General features: G+C 34.9%; 1 protein-coding gene across 3 annotated transcripts in view; it reads right to left on the bottom strand.

Moving 5' to 3' along the window:
* Arhgap15 (Rho GTPase activating protein 15) overlaps nt 1-15,361 on the bottom strand; it is a 586,717-nt gene that overhangs the window by 495,545 nt on the left and 75,811 nt on the right. For all 3 annotated transcript variants that reach the window (XM_074070670.1, XM_074070671.1, XM_074070672.1), the window contains one exon: nt 5,432-5,493. In XM_074070670.1, coding sequence (XP_073926771.1) covers nt 5,432-5,493 — 62 coding nt within the window. The remainder of the gene's footprint in view (nt 1-5,431; nt 5,494-15,361) is intronic.

Genomic DNA, 15,361 nt, shown 5'->3' with positions numbered 1-15,361 from the left:
ACAATACCACAGCATTTCATCATAATATTCACAGCTTTTTTTCCCCTATTTTTCCATGCAGGAAGATAAAAAGTAAGTTGTTGAATTCACTTAAGGGTTAAGCAAAAACACATAGTTCAGGAAAGATCCAACTTCAAATATCCAACTTTAAGTCAGAGGTCTCAAGAAAAAATGAGGCCAGTCTAGGTCCCCATACAGACTTACAAGTAAGAATCAGGTAAAAGATTGATGGTAGTGACTCAATGCAGGAAACAGATTCTGGGACAAAAATAATACAGCTATCTATCTTATTTTTTAATAAACAAAACGAATCACTTCTGAGGTAGAAATAATGGTGTTAATTACTATTAGTAAGGACATAGAACTAAATTCACATAAGAGCTATTGTCTAACATATACAATGGTTGGGACATTTTATCCAAGTGAATACTTCACAGAACTTTCCTAAAACAAATCCTGAGTTGTGAAGTTGGAAGATGAAAAACAACAAAATAACAACAATGAAACCCCTCAACACAGGCAGCAGCTTGGCATTCTACAAACTGGACACCGGATGGCAGCACATAGTAACTGCAACTTTGTAAACGCTTATCTGGAGAATGCTTGATGGAAAATGGCCCTTAAAATATTCATTATCATTATAAGGATCTGTGAGCTTGAGCTCTAGGTTTAACAGATTCATTTGCTCTAAACATCAAAGTTTTATATCTTGCACTCATCTTCTATGCCTTCTTTAGGTAATAACACAGTGACAACTCAAAAAGTCAGAGGAAAATATATGTGAGATGACTTCATAAATTTCATGCTCTCTATTTTGGGCCACCTGCCTCTGTTACCTGACTTGGTCATGCTGAATGTGACTAACTCTGCACCACTGATGAGAGCAGAGTGATTTGCTGTAGTGTCCTGATGATTTACTGAAAAATCCTTCAAACACCTAAACGTTTTGACTCCTTCTCAGCCTGACAGGTTTGGGAACTTATTTTTCCTATTATATTCTAAGCGTTTTATAATTTAGCACTGCTAAAATGTGGGTCAAACAGGCACTAGGGTTTAAAAACACACATCTTTGTCACTGTTGTAAGAAAACAGAGAAAGACAGATTCAGCCTAAGTGACTTATTGCCATTCTAAGTAAAAAGTAGTAAAGAAAAGATGAGTTCACATGAGGAAGGAACCTTAATAACATATTCTAAAGGAAGCCAATTCTGAGGAACAATTATGAATACACACAAACACACACACACACACACACACACACACACACGCACGCACACACACACACAGTCACAGGTCAAAGAACTCCAGGCCCCAGAATGAACACAGGTGCTAGTAGACCAGATCACGCTGCATTCTTATTTGTATTTCTTTTCATACCCAACTTCTGTGTGTATTTTCACTCCAAATATTTTCCATGTTTTTCTGAAGACTATATATTTATATTAGATGTACAGATCCACAAACAGCCAACAAACAATGAAGGGGAAGATACAGAGATATGGGTACAGACACAAGTGTGAAGAATTGAAATAGTATAATCATGTGATCAGGTGCCTTTTGTAAATTTAAACATTGAAAATAACTTTTTACTAAGGATTCATGGTGTTTCAGAGAGGCCAGGGTTACTTGCAGTTTGGAGGAGGGAATTTCCCAAATGAAAAGATTTCTAAGCTTCATCAGAAAAGCCGAGGCATAATTTCAACGTTCATAATTAAAAATTAAAGTTGAATGCTGAATGCATTCTGCTTTCAAGCCCGTCAGTGTGTCACAAGGGAAATGTGTATAACCTCATTTTGAAATGAGGCTAAATTTAAGGCTTTCCAAGAATGTAAGCTGTAGCCAACAAGTTCTCCTTCCTGTCACCTTCTCCTGTTCACATTGAGATAAATCAAAATTTTTCTTAGAGAAAAAGAGAATATGTATAAAAGAGAAATAAAGACAAATTAAAAAGTATAAGGAGAGGGAAGAACAGAATGAGCCAATATATATGACCAAGATGAATTTGTGAGTAGAAAACTTTATAGACATTTTAAAAACAATATTTATTAAGTGACAATTGAAGCCCTTGGAAGTGTTGATGGCATGAAAAAAAAAGTATATCTTTTGCTTTTTTAGTCTCAAACAGCTTAAAGCAAGAGAAATAAAACAAACATGTTTCAGGAACAGGGTTAATTTCTTTCATATTAACTACAGCCACAATAAAATGTGGGAGAAAGTAGTAGTTAAAATAGGCAACTAAGTTTCTCCGTTTGTATAACAGGAAATAACAACAAACCTATATTAACTGCTTTTAGAGTAATCATTTACTAATACTGCTTATTATCGCACATTAAAATTTATAAAAATGATATAAAGTTCCTTAAAAAATGGAAAATCATTTATCAAAAGATGCCACACATAAGAAATACAAATTATAGCAACTGGCTTATTATTTAATGACTGATAATCATCAATAGGCTTAAAATATCCAAGTTTTCAAGGTTATGGTTAAACCAACCACTTTGTTGCAGCAGTATAGCAAAGATTCATTTAAAAATGATAATTTGACCAAGTAACACCGGGTTAGTATTTATCTTCAGAAAATACAAAAAGAAAATTGACAAGCATTAGAAAGCTTATTGCAATTACAACTCTTTTAGCATAAAACTGGACTCAACTTAAAAATCAAATAAAAAAATGAATGTACAAATTATTTGGTGTATTATAGCCTACAAACTTGTTCAGATATCTAAACAATTGGTATAAACATAGAGGAGATATTTATCAAGTATAAACATGACAAAAAATTATTATCTAGAATATATTAGGTGTTCCCCCAAACTTATAGAAAAATAAGCAAGAAACTCAGTAGATAATAGTTCATGAGTGAACAATTCTCAGGATGGAGATTCTGAATGATTAATTAAATGAATAATATTAAGCTCAACTGCAAAACCAATCAGTGTAAATAAATAAAATGCAAATGAAAGCCACAATGAGGTAACATTCTATGGTCATACATTCGACAAAATTAAAGAGTATGGTGATGTATGTGACAAGAAAATGGAAAATGGGATCCCTTCTGCATTGTAGCCTGAACTAGTAGGTACTGGGGTACACTCATTCAAGAGAAAGTCTGGCATCAGCATGTAGTGGATTTATAAATAAAAGGCACAAGCAACTCTATACAGGACTATTTTCCCCTGAGGGGATTTCTATCGGGGTCAAAGGAGACCTATATGTGTGATATATTGTAATGTCTTTTTGGGCTAGAATGAGTTAGAGACAAGTTAGGTGTTCATACCTGGGAGACTAGTAAACTTAGTACACATCTGCTATGGAAAAAATGGACAGCAATTTGAAGAAATGAGCGTATATTAAATATAGCACCATAGAAAGATATTCAAACACTAAGACTGAATGAAAGCAATAAGAAACATAATGAGGTTTACAATACAAAAATGCTTATGCAATATAGAATACCTTGTTATATATATGGAGAGTGGTTTTTGAGGAACAATTAGAATATATGTCTATGGAGTTGGAGACAGAAAAAAATAAAATCAGCTAGGATTCTTGCCCCAAACAATAATAACATAAGCCCCAAGTTAAAGGGTGTAATAAATTGAATTCAGTGCACCTGGAAGTTTAAAAAAAGAAAACTAAAATCTATGTACCTATAAATGAAAAAAATTGAAAGTGCATAAGGTCATGCATTGAAGTAATAATGAAATAACAATAATTGAAATAACAATGAAACAGAGTATAGACTAATGTTTTGTGAATTTTAACTGTATGCAGAAATTATATGCAAGTTAAGTTTGCTGTGCAAATAAGACAAATGCACAGTGGTATACACACTGATTGAAACCACTTAAAATGTCTTTACGAGAGCTCACTGGAAGAATAACGTTCTTTGACTCTGCTTCTTTGACAATAACCTTCTTGAAGAAAATATTGTAGTTTGGATTATTGATGAACTACAGGCAAGGATGATTTGCACAGCCACCATGCTAGTACATCATCTTGCTTCCTGGAGCCTCTTCCTTTACCTTGCATGAGGCTCGAAGACTGACCAGTGCTGTCACTACTTCTCTCCTATCAAGTCCCAAGTGAAGGGTTGAAGAAGTTGAAGCAAAAACCCTTTGTTGGTGAGATAAGAATGGGTTTCATCTGGAGAGAGGCATTATTGCTCTCCATACACCTTCCTTAGTTGGTAAGGTTGGGGTGAGGATGGCACTCACATTTGATTAGTCAAAGAATCCCTCTTGTTGTCTCTTTAGAGCCTGATTCACTAAGTCAGTTCTCCACTGGGTTAGGGGCTAGCCCATTTCTTAAAGCAGCCTTGTGTTTTATCTTGCCTCCTGTTCATCTCTTTCTTATATCTTCAAGGGAGGGTGACTGCCAGGCTACTGCCAAGGAACAGTCAGGAAGAAGATTCAAGGCCCTATTTGCTGTCCCAGAATAAGACACGATATAAGTAGGAAACAGCACTTATTTAAAATTAGAATAGCTATTTTAAGAAGTAGAATTATGGATAACTCCTCCCCAATTTTACTTCAAATAAATATAAACATAATCCATTATAGCCTTCAAACGAAAGCACATTTTATTTTACAGTGTTGACCAGATTGTCATTCTAGTAGTGAATTATACTTGACAACCAACAGGTGTCCCATTGTGTAGCTAATTAGTACACTTATTTTACATGGTTTTAACTGTTAGTAATACATTCATAAGTCTGTGCTTGTCTCCTAATTTAAGAATTTTTTACATACCTTTCTAGGTTGCATGTTCCTACCATAAAGCTAAATGAACAATAGGAATAATATGAAAAATGGTAAAAAATAATCTACAATGAAGTTGACTATTTCTAAATATTCCATTTATACAACCTAAACCTAACTAGTATCTTTCTCATCCTCTGATCAGTCTTCTTTGTTTTTTTCCTTGAAGTTTTTTATTACTGCCTAGGGAGTTCTTATTCCCTTTTAAAATTTCTTTCACCTCCTCCGAGTTCATGATTTGATATTTCGTTTATGTTTCTAAAATAACTTTTTATTTTTAACTACAAATGTAGTTCAAATCCTTGGTCCTTCAAAAAATTTTCTATCAATGTATTTAAATTTTTATATATTGCAAACGAGTCATTTGCCTCCTAATGTATTAATCCGAGATTGAGGACTTTACCTTATCTCTCTATGTTTTAAAGATTTCACATCCCAGGAGGACCAGTTCGTTCAGGTACTCTGTACAATGATAAGTAATGTAGTGACTTTCTTTGAATACTACGATTACATTAAAACTGATATTGATCATAGTGGTAGCAGGACAGACTATTGTATTCTAGTTTGGTTTCATAGGGCCTTGCTTTCCAGACAATAGCAGTGACATAAGCTAAGGATATAGAAACTGCCAGAGTTATGTAACAGAAAGTGGAAGAACTTTATTACCTTAGCTTCTTTCCTCCATCTGCAATTTTAGCTTTTTGAAGATAACCTTCTTTTTCAACCATCTGCAAGAAGAATGCATATGTTAAAACTGTGACAAACTCCTATGCATTTTTAGTTTGAATGAACCTATGCTTTCCAAGAGTCATTGCAGTGATGGAAACTTCCAGTCACAGAACTTTATTAATAATGCATACGTAGTTTATGGGAAGTGCCTGCACGATCACAGTCATTGCAAACCGTTAACTACCCAAAAGACAGATTGTGAAGAGGCATGTGAATGATTTGTTAGGCATTGATACACCTTTATTCACTTTTCTTTCTGTCCAATGAAGTCACTTGCTTAAAAAATTGATTCAAATTGTAAAACAAAGATAAATTTAAAGCACTCCTTAATTTTGCTGATGATCTTTGGCAGAGATCTTTCTTTTCAACTTCCTCTTGTACCTGCTGAGAAAATGAATTCAGTGAAACCAGGGAACTGACCAGTTGAATCATGGAAAAGCATTTTAAACAGCAATATTTATGCTTGCTGGTCAGTCAGTAAGAGACATGTAGTAGCATTATCTCATTGCCTTTTCCCCTGATGCATAATTGTTTTCCTTTCCCTATTTGCATGTATTGGCTTTCCTTGCTAATGCAGTTGAGGGTTTCTCAAAGCAATGTGTTTGTGAAGATCCAGGTAAAATAAAGGCCAATGCAAATTGTAATGTGTTGGCTCCCAGCAAAGTATACAAAAGGTGTTTTTAATTTTTAGGGCTCTATTTCCCTCCTCTGTCTGCCTCTCATGCTCCATTCAAATTCATATGCTGTGTTTCATCATTTCCAGTGAGTGGGCACACCCTCTCCAAATACACCCTCTCCCTCACATTATGCGGTAAAAGCTTGAAAAAGTCATCTGCCTAATAACAGAGAGCCACACTTCTTCAGTGGCACCCACATGCATATATACTCCTTGACTGTAATATTCCACCTTTAGCAAGTCTTTATCTCACCAACTCCTAAACATACTAATTCTATTTTTAATCTACTTTAAAATTCAATGTGTATGGGTTTTATCAAAGGGTCTGCCCATCATTCATGTATAATCTCTTTTAGACACCCCTGTGCAGAGTCTCTATGTTCACTGTTCCATTATCACTATGGTAGATTCTAGCAGATCATATGGTAATTGTCTGCATACTTGCTTATGCCTGCACTTGCTCTGAGCCCATCATAGGCAAAAGACTGTAACTTTTTCACCTGAATTTCCAGCTCCTAGAGCACTTGCTGGTGCCAACAGCCACAATAATAAATATTATTTGAATAAATATATGAAAGAATGGATATTTAAATAATATTTGATTTTTTTTACAAATTAGAAAAAAATTCATTGGCAATATTACAAGTGAGAGCAACAGATATTTTGGGGAAAATTAGTTGACCAAAACATAAGATCTTTCCAAGAATAGCTTGTTTACAAATCTCACTCTTTTATAGATGAACACAGATAAGATTTTTTCTTTCTTTTTTTGAGATTTTTTTCTTATCTGTTGTTATATTCTTAATACATAATAGTAAACTACTATTTGATAAATGCATTTTTACTGAAAAAATGATGAATATAATAATGATAATTTATGACAATCATAGCAACATATTTTTCACACATCTACACATTCAGAGAAATTTTCAAGTCAGTATGTTTCTACAAATCTAAAAGAGTCTAAAGAAGCTTCATTATATACTCTTTTAAGAACTGTTGTGCTCAATGGTGTACTACATTTGTCTACATCTATTTGTTTGCTTTGCCCACATCTTATTCTATGTATACTGTCCCTCTCGTCTTGGTGCCATGGAATTTGGTCTTGCCCCTAAAGCCCATATAATATGTTTAGTGTTTAACCCTGGATATCACTGGTTTCTATAAATGTTTGGAAGAAAGGTGTTTTCAGTAGTAATTAGCATCACAGAGGAGGTCTCTTTCTTTAGGACTGTGAAATATTGTTGTGTAACCATAGACATAATTTATTGTTTTATTTAAACTTTCTTCTTATGAGAACGAAATAGTTACCGAAACCTATATATTTCTTCCAGAAAGCTATAAAGCCTCTCAAGCTATTATAAAAGTTGAAATATGCATTCTTAGTTGAGATTTTTGACATGTTTTCCACGAAACTATTTACTAAAAGACCCATGGATGGACGTTTGATCACAGAAATGAATTGATGATAACCATTTCTTCTAAAGGAGAAAATAAATGTAAATAAAAGCTAATACTATTGCATAGAGAAGTCAACATAAACAGGCTTGATATATATTCTATAAAATTCTCTCTCCTCAATAAGAAATGTTCCACCAGACACTACTGGACCTTTCTCAGGATACCTAAGATTGAGATGGACAATCCTGTGAGGAGTCAATAAGTGTGACATCATTGACATTAATGGGTGAATCATTTCCATGGTCTTGAGTCAATGCTACAGTTTCCAGGAATGACCATCCAGAGGTCCCAAGAAAACCACAAAGGAAGAGCTGAGTAGTAAGTTACATATGTTCTCGTGCATCATATTCTGAATTCCAAGCTTCCTTCTAGGTCATGAGAAGGAACTAGAGAGCCTTTTACTATTTTCTACTGCATTTACTATGACCTTACATACTTTTGCATATCTACATGTCTCATTCTTTCTCTTTTTCTCTCTCTTTCATTTCCTCCTTTAGTTCTTCCCTCCTTGTGCTACTCACTCCCTCCCTTCCTTTCTTTTTTTTCTCTTTCTCTCTTCTTTCTTTGAGACAAGGTCTCACTATGTAACCCAGGCTGGTCTTGAACACACAATCTATTTTGTCTCAGCATCCAAAGTGCTAGGGTTTATAACCATCACACCAAGCTCTGATATGCATTTCTACATATTATACCCATGTGACCTTGATGCAAACATTCTCACTTTGATAACCAGGTTTTCATTTCTCTCCATTGTCTCCTTCACATTTCATGTATGCTGATTAATCTTTTCAACACATTTTCAGTTAGTAATGCTTGCTTTCCCCAAATTATCAATATTACGCTTATAATGAGTATGAAATGATTAATAAAATGATCTTAATCTCATTGAGACTGAAACCCCTTTGTGCCCACATCAAGAAACTCCTATTTCTCTTTTGGGAGTAATGATACCATATACCCCATTGCCATCTCAGAGACTAGGTCATCCTTTAGTCTAAAACAGAAGATTCCAATTAGGTTGCCTGCACTGACTTTGCTGACCTGTCCAATGTTGCAAGCAAAGCTTTTATGACTAGAATTAATTACTTTACTATTCCTTTTTAACACACTGTGAAATACTGCACCAAGTTCCAGGCACAAGAAAATAGTTACTGTGGAAAGTTACCATTGAGCTAAAAGAAGTATTAGGGCAAGCCAAAAATTGCTGTGCATTTCACATGTGGATTTATATATGGTCCTTATTAATTATACTAATTATGTTTGTTAATCCCATGGTCTGAAAGGGCAATGACATATAAATGGCAGCTGAACATGTTTGTCATCTGTGGCTCAGATGGTGTTGTCTTTAGTGATTTACAAAATTATATATAGCTTTAGATCTAAGTTTAGGATTCTACATGCCAAATTCTAGGCCAAATTGAAGTTCTTTAAAGCAGTCACACTCCCTAAAAGATGTATACTTAAGAAATGTCAACCAATCTTTAGATGCTAAATCTGGCATATATTGTCCAATGTCCCTAGAAACCCCATTTAACATTACATGGCAGGAAAGATCAGCAATTTGTCAGGACTGGATGCCAGCCAGTCTGCCAGCATCAAGGAAGTGCTCAGCAGACACATCAGTGCTGAAGTACAGAAGAAAAGAATGAATGGCAGTGGAATCCCCAGATAGCACCTGTTTATCAACCTATGTTGGAGGCAACAGACAAGGAGAGAGAGGAAAGGACAACCTTTGATTAACGGTCACAGTTGTGGTAGAAAGATCAGTCTATAACCCTATGTACACACACTGCAATTTTTTGCAAGAAGGCTCAATGTTGTTCTCAGACACAATTGCAAACGGGTTTTCATCTGTACCAATACACCAAAGAGTTCTGCTAAAATATGTGCTTATAACTGGAAAAGAAGTGAATCTGAGGCTTTCACTAGATTTTGCAGAGAAGAATTTTGCTTTTAACACTGGAACTGCACAGTCCTTTGACTTTATAATGCTTGTTCTGCTAACAAATTAAGTTTTTGTTCTTTCCCCTTCGTTCTGATTCTGTATTTACTGGTGGATATCTGACTCCATCCAGATTCAGCATCTTAGGCCAACTCTGTAGAAAATGGGTGACTTCTGTTGTGAATGTCAGAATATCCTCTGTTACATTCTGTGAAGTAGTCCAGAGGGATTATCATCTCTGTAAATACTGATAGCATTGATAAGAGACAGTTCTGTCTTTCTTCCTTCAATTGCTTTCCAGTTTTTGACATTGTCTTTATGTTACGTTGTGATGGTTGATCTTGAGTGTCTACTTGCTTGGGTTGAGAAGCACTGAGGAGATTATTGAAGTGCACCTCTGAGTGTGTCTGTGAGGATTTTTCCAGAGAAGAATATATCATAAGAGCTCTGACCTAATGAAAGCTGTAACCATCAATGGGTGAATCAAAATTTGAATTGATTATTAGAATGTGGTGAAATTGTGCAGGATTGCCTAATTGGAGGAAGAAGTAGGTCACTGGGTGTGTCTTTGGGGGCTACATCTTCCCTTGTCCCCTTTATGTTACTGTTCATCTGCTTCCTGTCCACTGTGAGGTAGAGCTCCTCTGTCACAACCTCCTACCGCCATGATGTTCTGCCTAAGAGCAGGGAGCCAAGAGACCATGGACTGAACCTTTTTAAACTGTGACCCAAAATAAATCATTACTTGGTTAAGTTATTCTCTCAAGTTTTTTGGCCACAGCAACAAGAACACATGCACACACACACACACACACAAACACATGCACAGTTTTTCTCTTTAGGACTCTGCTTATGTTTTCTCAATATGCAATTATTTCTATACTGGATCTCTTTTATTCCATATTAAATGTGCTGACTATGAGTGTGGGTTTCATTGCATACAAGTCATTTTAAAAAAGATGAAAAAGCAAGAACAAAAAATCAAATTTAACTTACCTGTACTTTATATAAAATAGTGGAAGTTTGAAGATATTAAATGCTCAATTTTAGAACTAGCATACATACGTCTAAGGAATAAACTATGATGCTTTCAGATGCAATGTTTTTGCCTCAAGTAAACATGTAGCTTACAGTCTATGCATACTTTAAAAACATGGTAAAACAAAATTCTCAAGTGAAGTGCAATGATTACAAGAAAAGAAGAGCAGAACTAAGCAAATAAAAATGATTCTGTTCCATACATGATTAGAGCCCAGATAAGGGCAAGTAACCATTCTTGAAGAAGTTCTTGGGTGGGTATCTTGTTTTCAGGTCTCAGAATTAGGCACGGTTTTCTCACTGCAACTTACTTGTACTTTTTAATGTATTAATTGAGAAATGCTTTCATGGATATTCTCTCTCTTTTTCTTGTTTCAGTCAGATTGAGAGAACAGCTTTGGGGTTCCTCTTAAGGTCTTGAGCTATTTTCTAAATATTTGGTTTGGCGAAGCACATGTTATAGTTTGCCAAGTGTTTTTCCCCATCATATTAAACCCCTGTGTATTTCAAGGGAAATTTTATCCCATGCCTCTGATTTATTTACCCCTAAACACATCAAAATGTCATTTTAAAAATGCTTCTATTTGATGTTTAGGAACCCCATAAACTTTTTCCTGAGCCTTTCATCTTGCAACCAGCATGTTTCATTTGTTTGCCACAAGGAAATTCAGATTCTATCTGGCAATTGGGTGAAGAAGAGCACATCTTTGTGTTGAAGAAATTTCTTCAGTCTTCTGGAGATTTTTCTTACATTTCATCTCTTCTCTCTCTTAAGTTTCTCTCTTCTCTTGGGTATTCTATTTCTTTGTGTCTTTGATTTAAATATGTTACTTGTTGTTTGCCTGTCATTGGAGTTCAATGAGAATAGCCTTCCCAGTTACTGTCTGGGTAACTTATTAGTGTAATTCAGTTGTTGTGTTGTAACCTCATTTCAGTCTGAACAGCAAGGAAGAAAGGATTGCTCAATGCTAATAGCCTTTGTTGTTGTGTGTACTTTTTCTCTACTCTAGAGTTAAATGAATTGCAAATGTGGGCCTGGGTGGGAGATGTAGTTTAACTCATGTCTGTAATTGCATGGCTTCTGAACTTCTTAACATCACCTCAAGGCCTTCTAGCATTACAGCAATGCCCCTCACTTCCCCATGAGCCTCCTGGCTCATTTCATTTGTTCACTATGCCAGTATAACATCCTTGAAGTTTTTCAATTGTAGTAACTTTGTTTCCATCTCCAGACCTTTGTACTTTTGTCTCTTCTGCTTCTTTTCTTCCATTTCTTTGCTTGGTAAACTAACTTGTCCTGCAAACCTCAATTCAAATGTCCCTTTCAAAGAATGATTTTATGACTACTTCATCAAAGGGAGGGCCTTCTTCTTTCATAGAATCTTGTTTCACTCCCATAATAGCACATTTCATAATTTGCACATATAGAATGATGCATTAATGGTTGGGTACAGTGGCTCCTGTCTGTAATCCTAGCTATGCAGGAGGCTGAGATCAGGAGGATCCTGGTTTGAGACAGTGGGTGGGGGGAGCTAGTGAGACCCTAAGTTGGCCAGTGCTTGTGATTCCAGCTAAGTGAAAGAGGTAGGTAGGAGGATCATTGTCTGTCATTCCCAGGGCAAGAACATCAGATCCTACAGTGAAAAACAACTAAAAGCAAAAAAGGACTAGAGTTATGGCTCACATGGTACAGCACCCGACCAGCAAGCAAAAGACCCCAAATGCAATCTCTGGTACTATGAAAACAAGAAAGATGCTTCCTTTACTTGTTTAATACTTCCATTAATTCCTAGAGTAAAAGCTTCTCCGACAAAGGACTTAACCAGTTATCTATCCTCTCACTGCATACCCCAAGCCTCACACCTAGGATAAATACCTGAATTAATTAACATACTTGAGGAAAAAGAGGGAATATGAGTGTGAGATGGCTTCTAGTAGAATTATTCAAGTATATAACTTATAAGCTTATCTCCAGCTTGAAGATATGAGAAGATATTTCAGAAAATGTGATTTTATCTTAACAAAACAGAATTTTGAAGAACTGGAATTTTTTTTTTTTTAATTCAGAGAAAGTTCAGCCTGCTGAACAGAATTATTCCCCCAAAGTGGCTGTCCTTTGTTTTAAAATAAGAAAACAATGTATCCCCACAATTTCTTTCATCCTCAAAGCCCTCAAAAGTATTAATTAATTCACAAAATGATATCTGGCTCCAAAAGGTAGAATCTGTGACTTAAAGTTTATCTGCAAAAGCCTGCTTTGCCCCCAAGCTATGACAGCTTCTTGAGCTCTGTCCTCAAAATCCTAGGAGCTCAGGAGGAAGCAGATGATTCTCTAAAACCTGCCACAGGCTTTTGACTCCTGTAGGGTTATCCGTAGACAAGTCTTATACTCTTTTGATAAAAAGAAGGACGATAAAGATTTAACATGCAATAAACAGGGTTATTTTTCTTGTATATTTCTTTAGAAGAAAAAGAAAAATGCCCTGGAAAAATTGGATCTCATGAACAGTTGTAATATAGAATATACAAGATTAGGAAACAAATATTAGTGTATTTGATGTTTTACATGAAAAGTTGTTACTGCATTGTAGCACTTGTTAAGTAATCACATGGATTTTTAGGAAATGATTTCAGTCTCTCCTACTGAAAACCTGTGGATTTTTCATACCATGTAGCACAAATTATATACGTGTCAGTGAACTGGGTAGTCCTTATCAGGAGATTTTTAGACTCAATTAGAATCTAATTGAATATTGGAATATTGTTTTGGACAATATTTGAAAGCAATGCACTTCTTGTGTTTCACCATGTTGATCATAATCAGCTTTACTAAACGGAACATCAAGAAATAAAGTGTGGCTCCACAGGGGGTTAGCATCCATCCATTCATTTTATACCATGAATCATTTTCCTCATAAGGTAGTGTGCCTAGTGGTTAATTTAACAAGCTGTAAATAACCATAGTCTCTCATGATTCTTAGAAAAAAATTCGGGTGAGTTCTCTGAATATGAGAGATAGAAAATTAGATTTATATTATATCACAACATTTTAGAAAAAAATAAGCTCGAAGATCCAAATGACAATAATAATAAAATAATAAAAGTGATTAGTATTGACCTAATTTTAATAATTTTTCAAAATGATTTTGATACATATGTATTACCAAAGCTCATCCTAAGGTGTTGTCAACAGATACTACTATAAGAACCTGTGGATGACTTAGAAGCAGCACTAAAGAATGAAGGAAATAAGGAAAGTTGGAGAAATGGGAGAAGGAATATGCCTACATTGTGGGAAAAGTATATGAGTCTAGATAAAAGAATATAAGGATATACTCAGATGTAAAGAAAACTATGACCTCTAGAAAATCACTCAAGTCTTAATAGATCAGAATTGGCTTTTGGGAAATTAGTGGCTATTTTGGCATTGATCATCATAATGGATAATTTATCAATAAGAATTCAGAGCATAGATGGCATTTCTGTCTTTAAAATAACATTAAATAAGAAAGTCAGGAGCTGGGTACAATGGTTTACACTTATCATTCCAGCTACTTGGGAAGTGGAGAGCAGGAAGATGCCAGCTTGTTGAGATCAATCTAAGCAAAATTTCAGGAAGACCCAAGATTATTAAAAAAAATCTGGTATGGTGACCCACACACATGATCCAGCTATATGGGATGCCTACGTAGAAGGCAAATTGTACAAGGTTGTCCCTGGGAAAAATCACAAGACCCTATCTGAAAATAACTAAAGCATAAGAGGGCAGTAGGCATGGCTTAAGTGGTAGAGCAGCTGCCTAGTAAAAACGAGGTCTGGAGGCCAAACCCCAGTACCACTAACGGGGAAAAAAAAAAGAAATTTAATTTAAGTAGAAGTCAGTGGACAAAAGTTACCTCTGTTCACAAAGAAAGTATGTACTTAGAGACAGGATACAAGGAAACCAATTCAGGACTAAGAAATAAATTAACTGTTAGTTTCAAAAGATTATAGGACTAGTGTCTGTGTGACACACATGCACACACATATACACACAGAGTAAGGGTAAGAGAGAGAGAAATATGCACACAAAGAGATTTAGAGAGTGATTACAAACTAAAGGACTTAAAGAATATTTTTGCATGTATTTATTGTGCTTCTTGATATCAACTTTGAAAGGTTATCTGAGCTAGAATAAAGAATTAAGAACACAGATTTATTATTTATTAATAAACTATCCATAATTTGGGATATTTGAAATGAATTTCATTTGTTTGGAGTTGAGGTTACAGAGGTAAGACAAATACTACAGTTTACAAAGGAAAATAAAGTAAACTCCTTCTGAATATTGTAATTATTTCTCTAAAACTAGTTTATCCTTGATATATAGGCATGGCTATTAAAGTAAAAATGAGATAGTAGTTATCAACAAATTTGAATAAAAATAATAATTTTTTATTACTAAATTTTTATTACTACTAAAATATAATTGTGTAAATATTTATGTGTGTATGTGTTTGTGTAAGTGTAGGTAGAATTGTATACACATGCACAGTTACCTAGCTACAATTTCATTTTAACTTTGGACATGTTTTATCAAATATTTCAGAGAAAATGCATTCCTGTGGCATTTTTATAAAATATACAACTATTTGTAGTTATTTGTATGTACTTTATTTGCACTGTAACCCAAAGTTTTAATAAATAAACAAATACATAAAGATTGCAAAACAAATAGAGTACTTATTGTCCTATTCATTGGATAGCTACA

Source organism: Castor canadensis, chromosome 4, assembly GCF_047511655.1.
Source record: "Castor canadensis chromosome 4, mCasCan1.hap1v2, whole genome shotgun sequence".
Taxonomy (NCBI): Eukaryota; Metazoa; Chordata; class Mammalia; order Rodentia; family Castoridae; genus Castor; species Castor canadensis.
The sequence above is the reverse complement of the archived record's forward strand: the minus strand, read 5'-3'. Positions and strand labels throughout refer to the sequence as shown.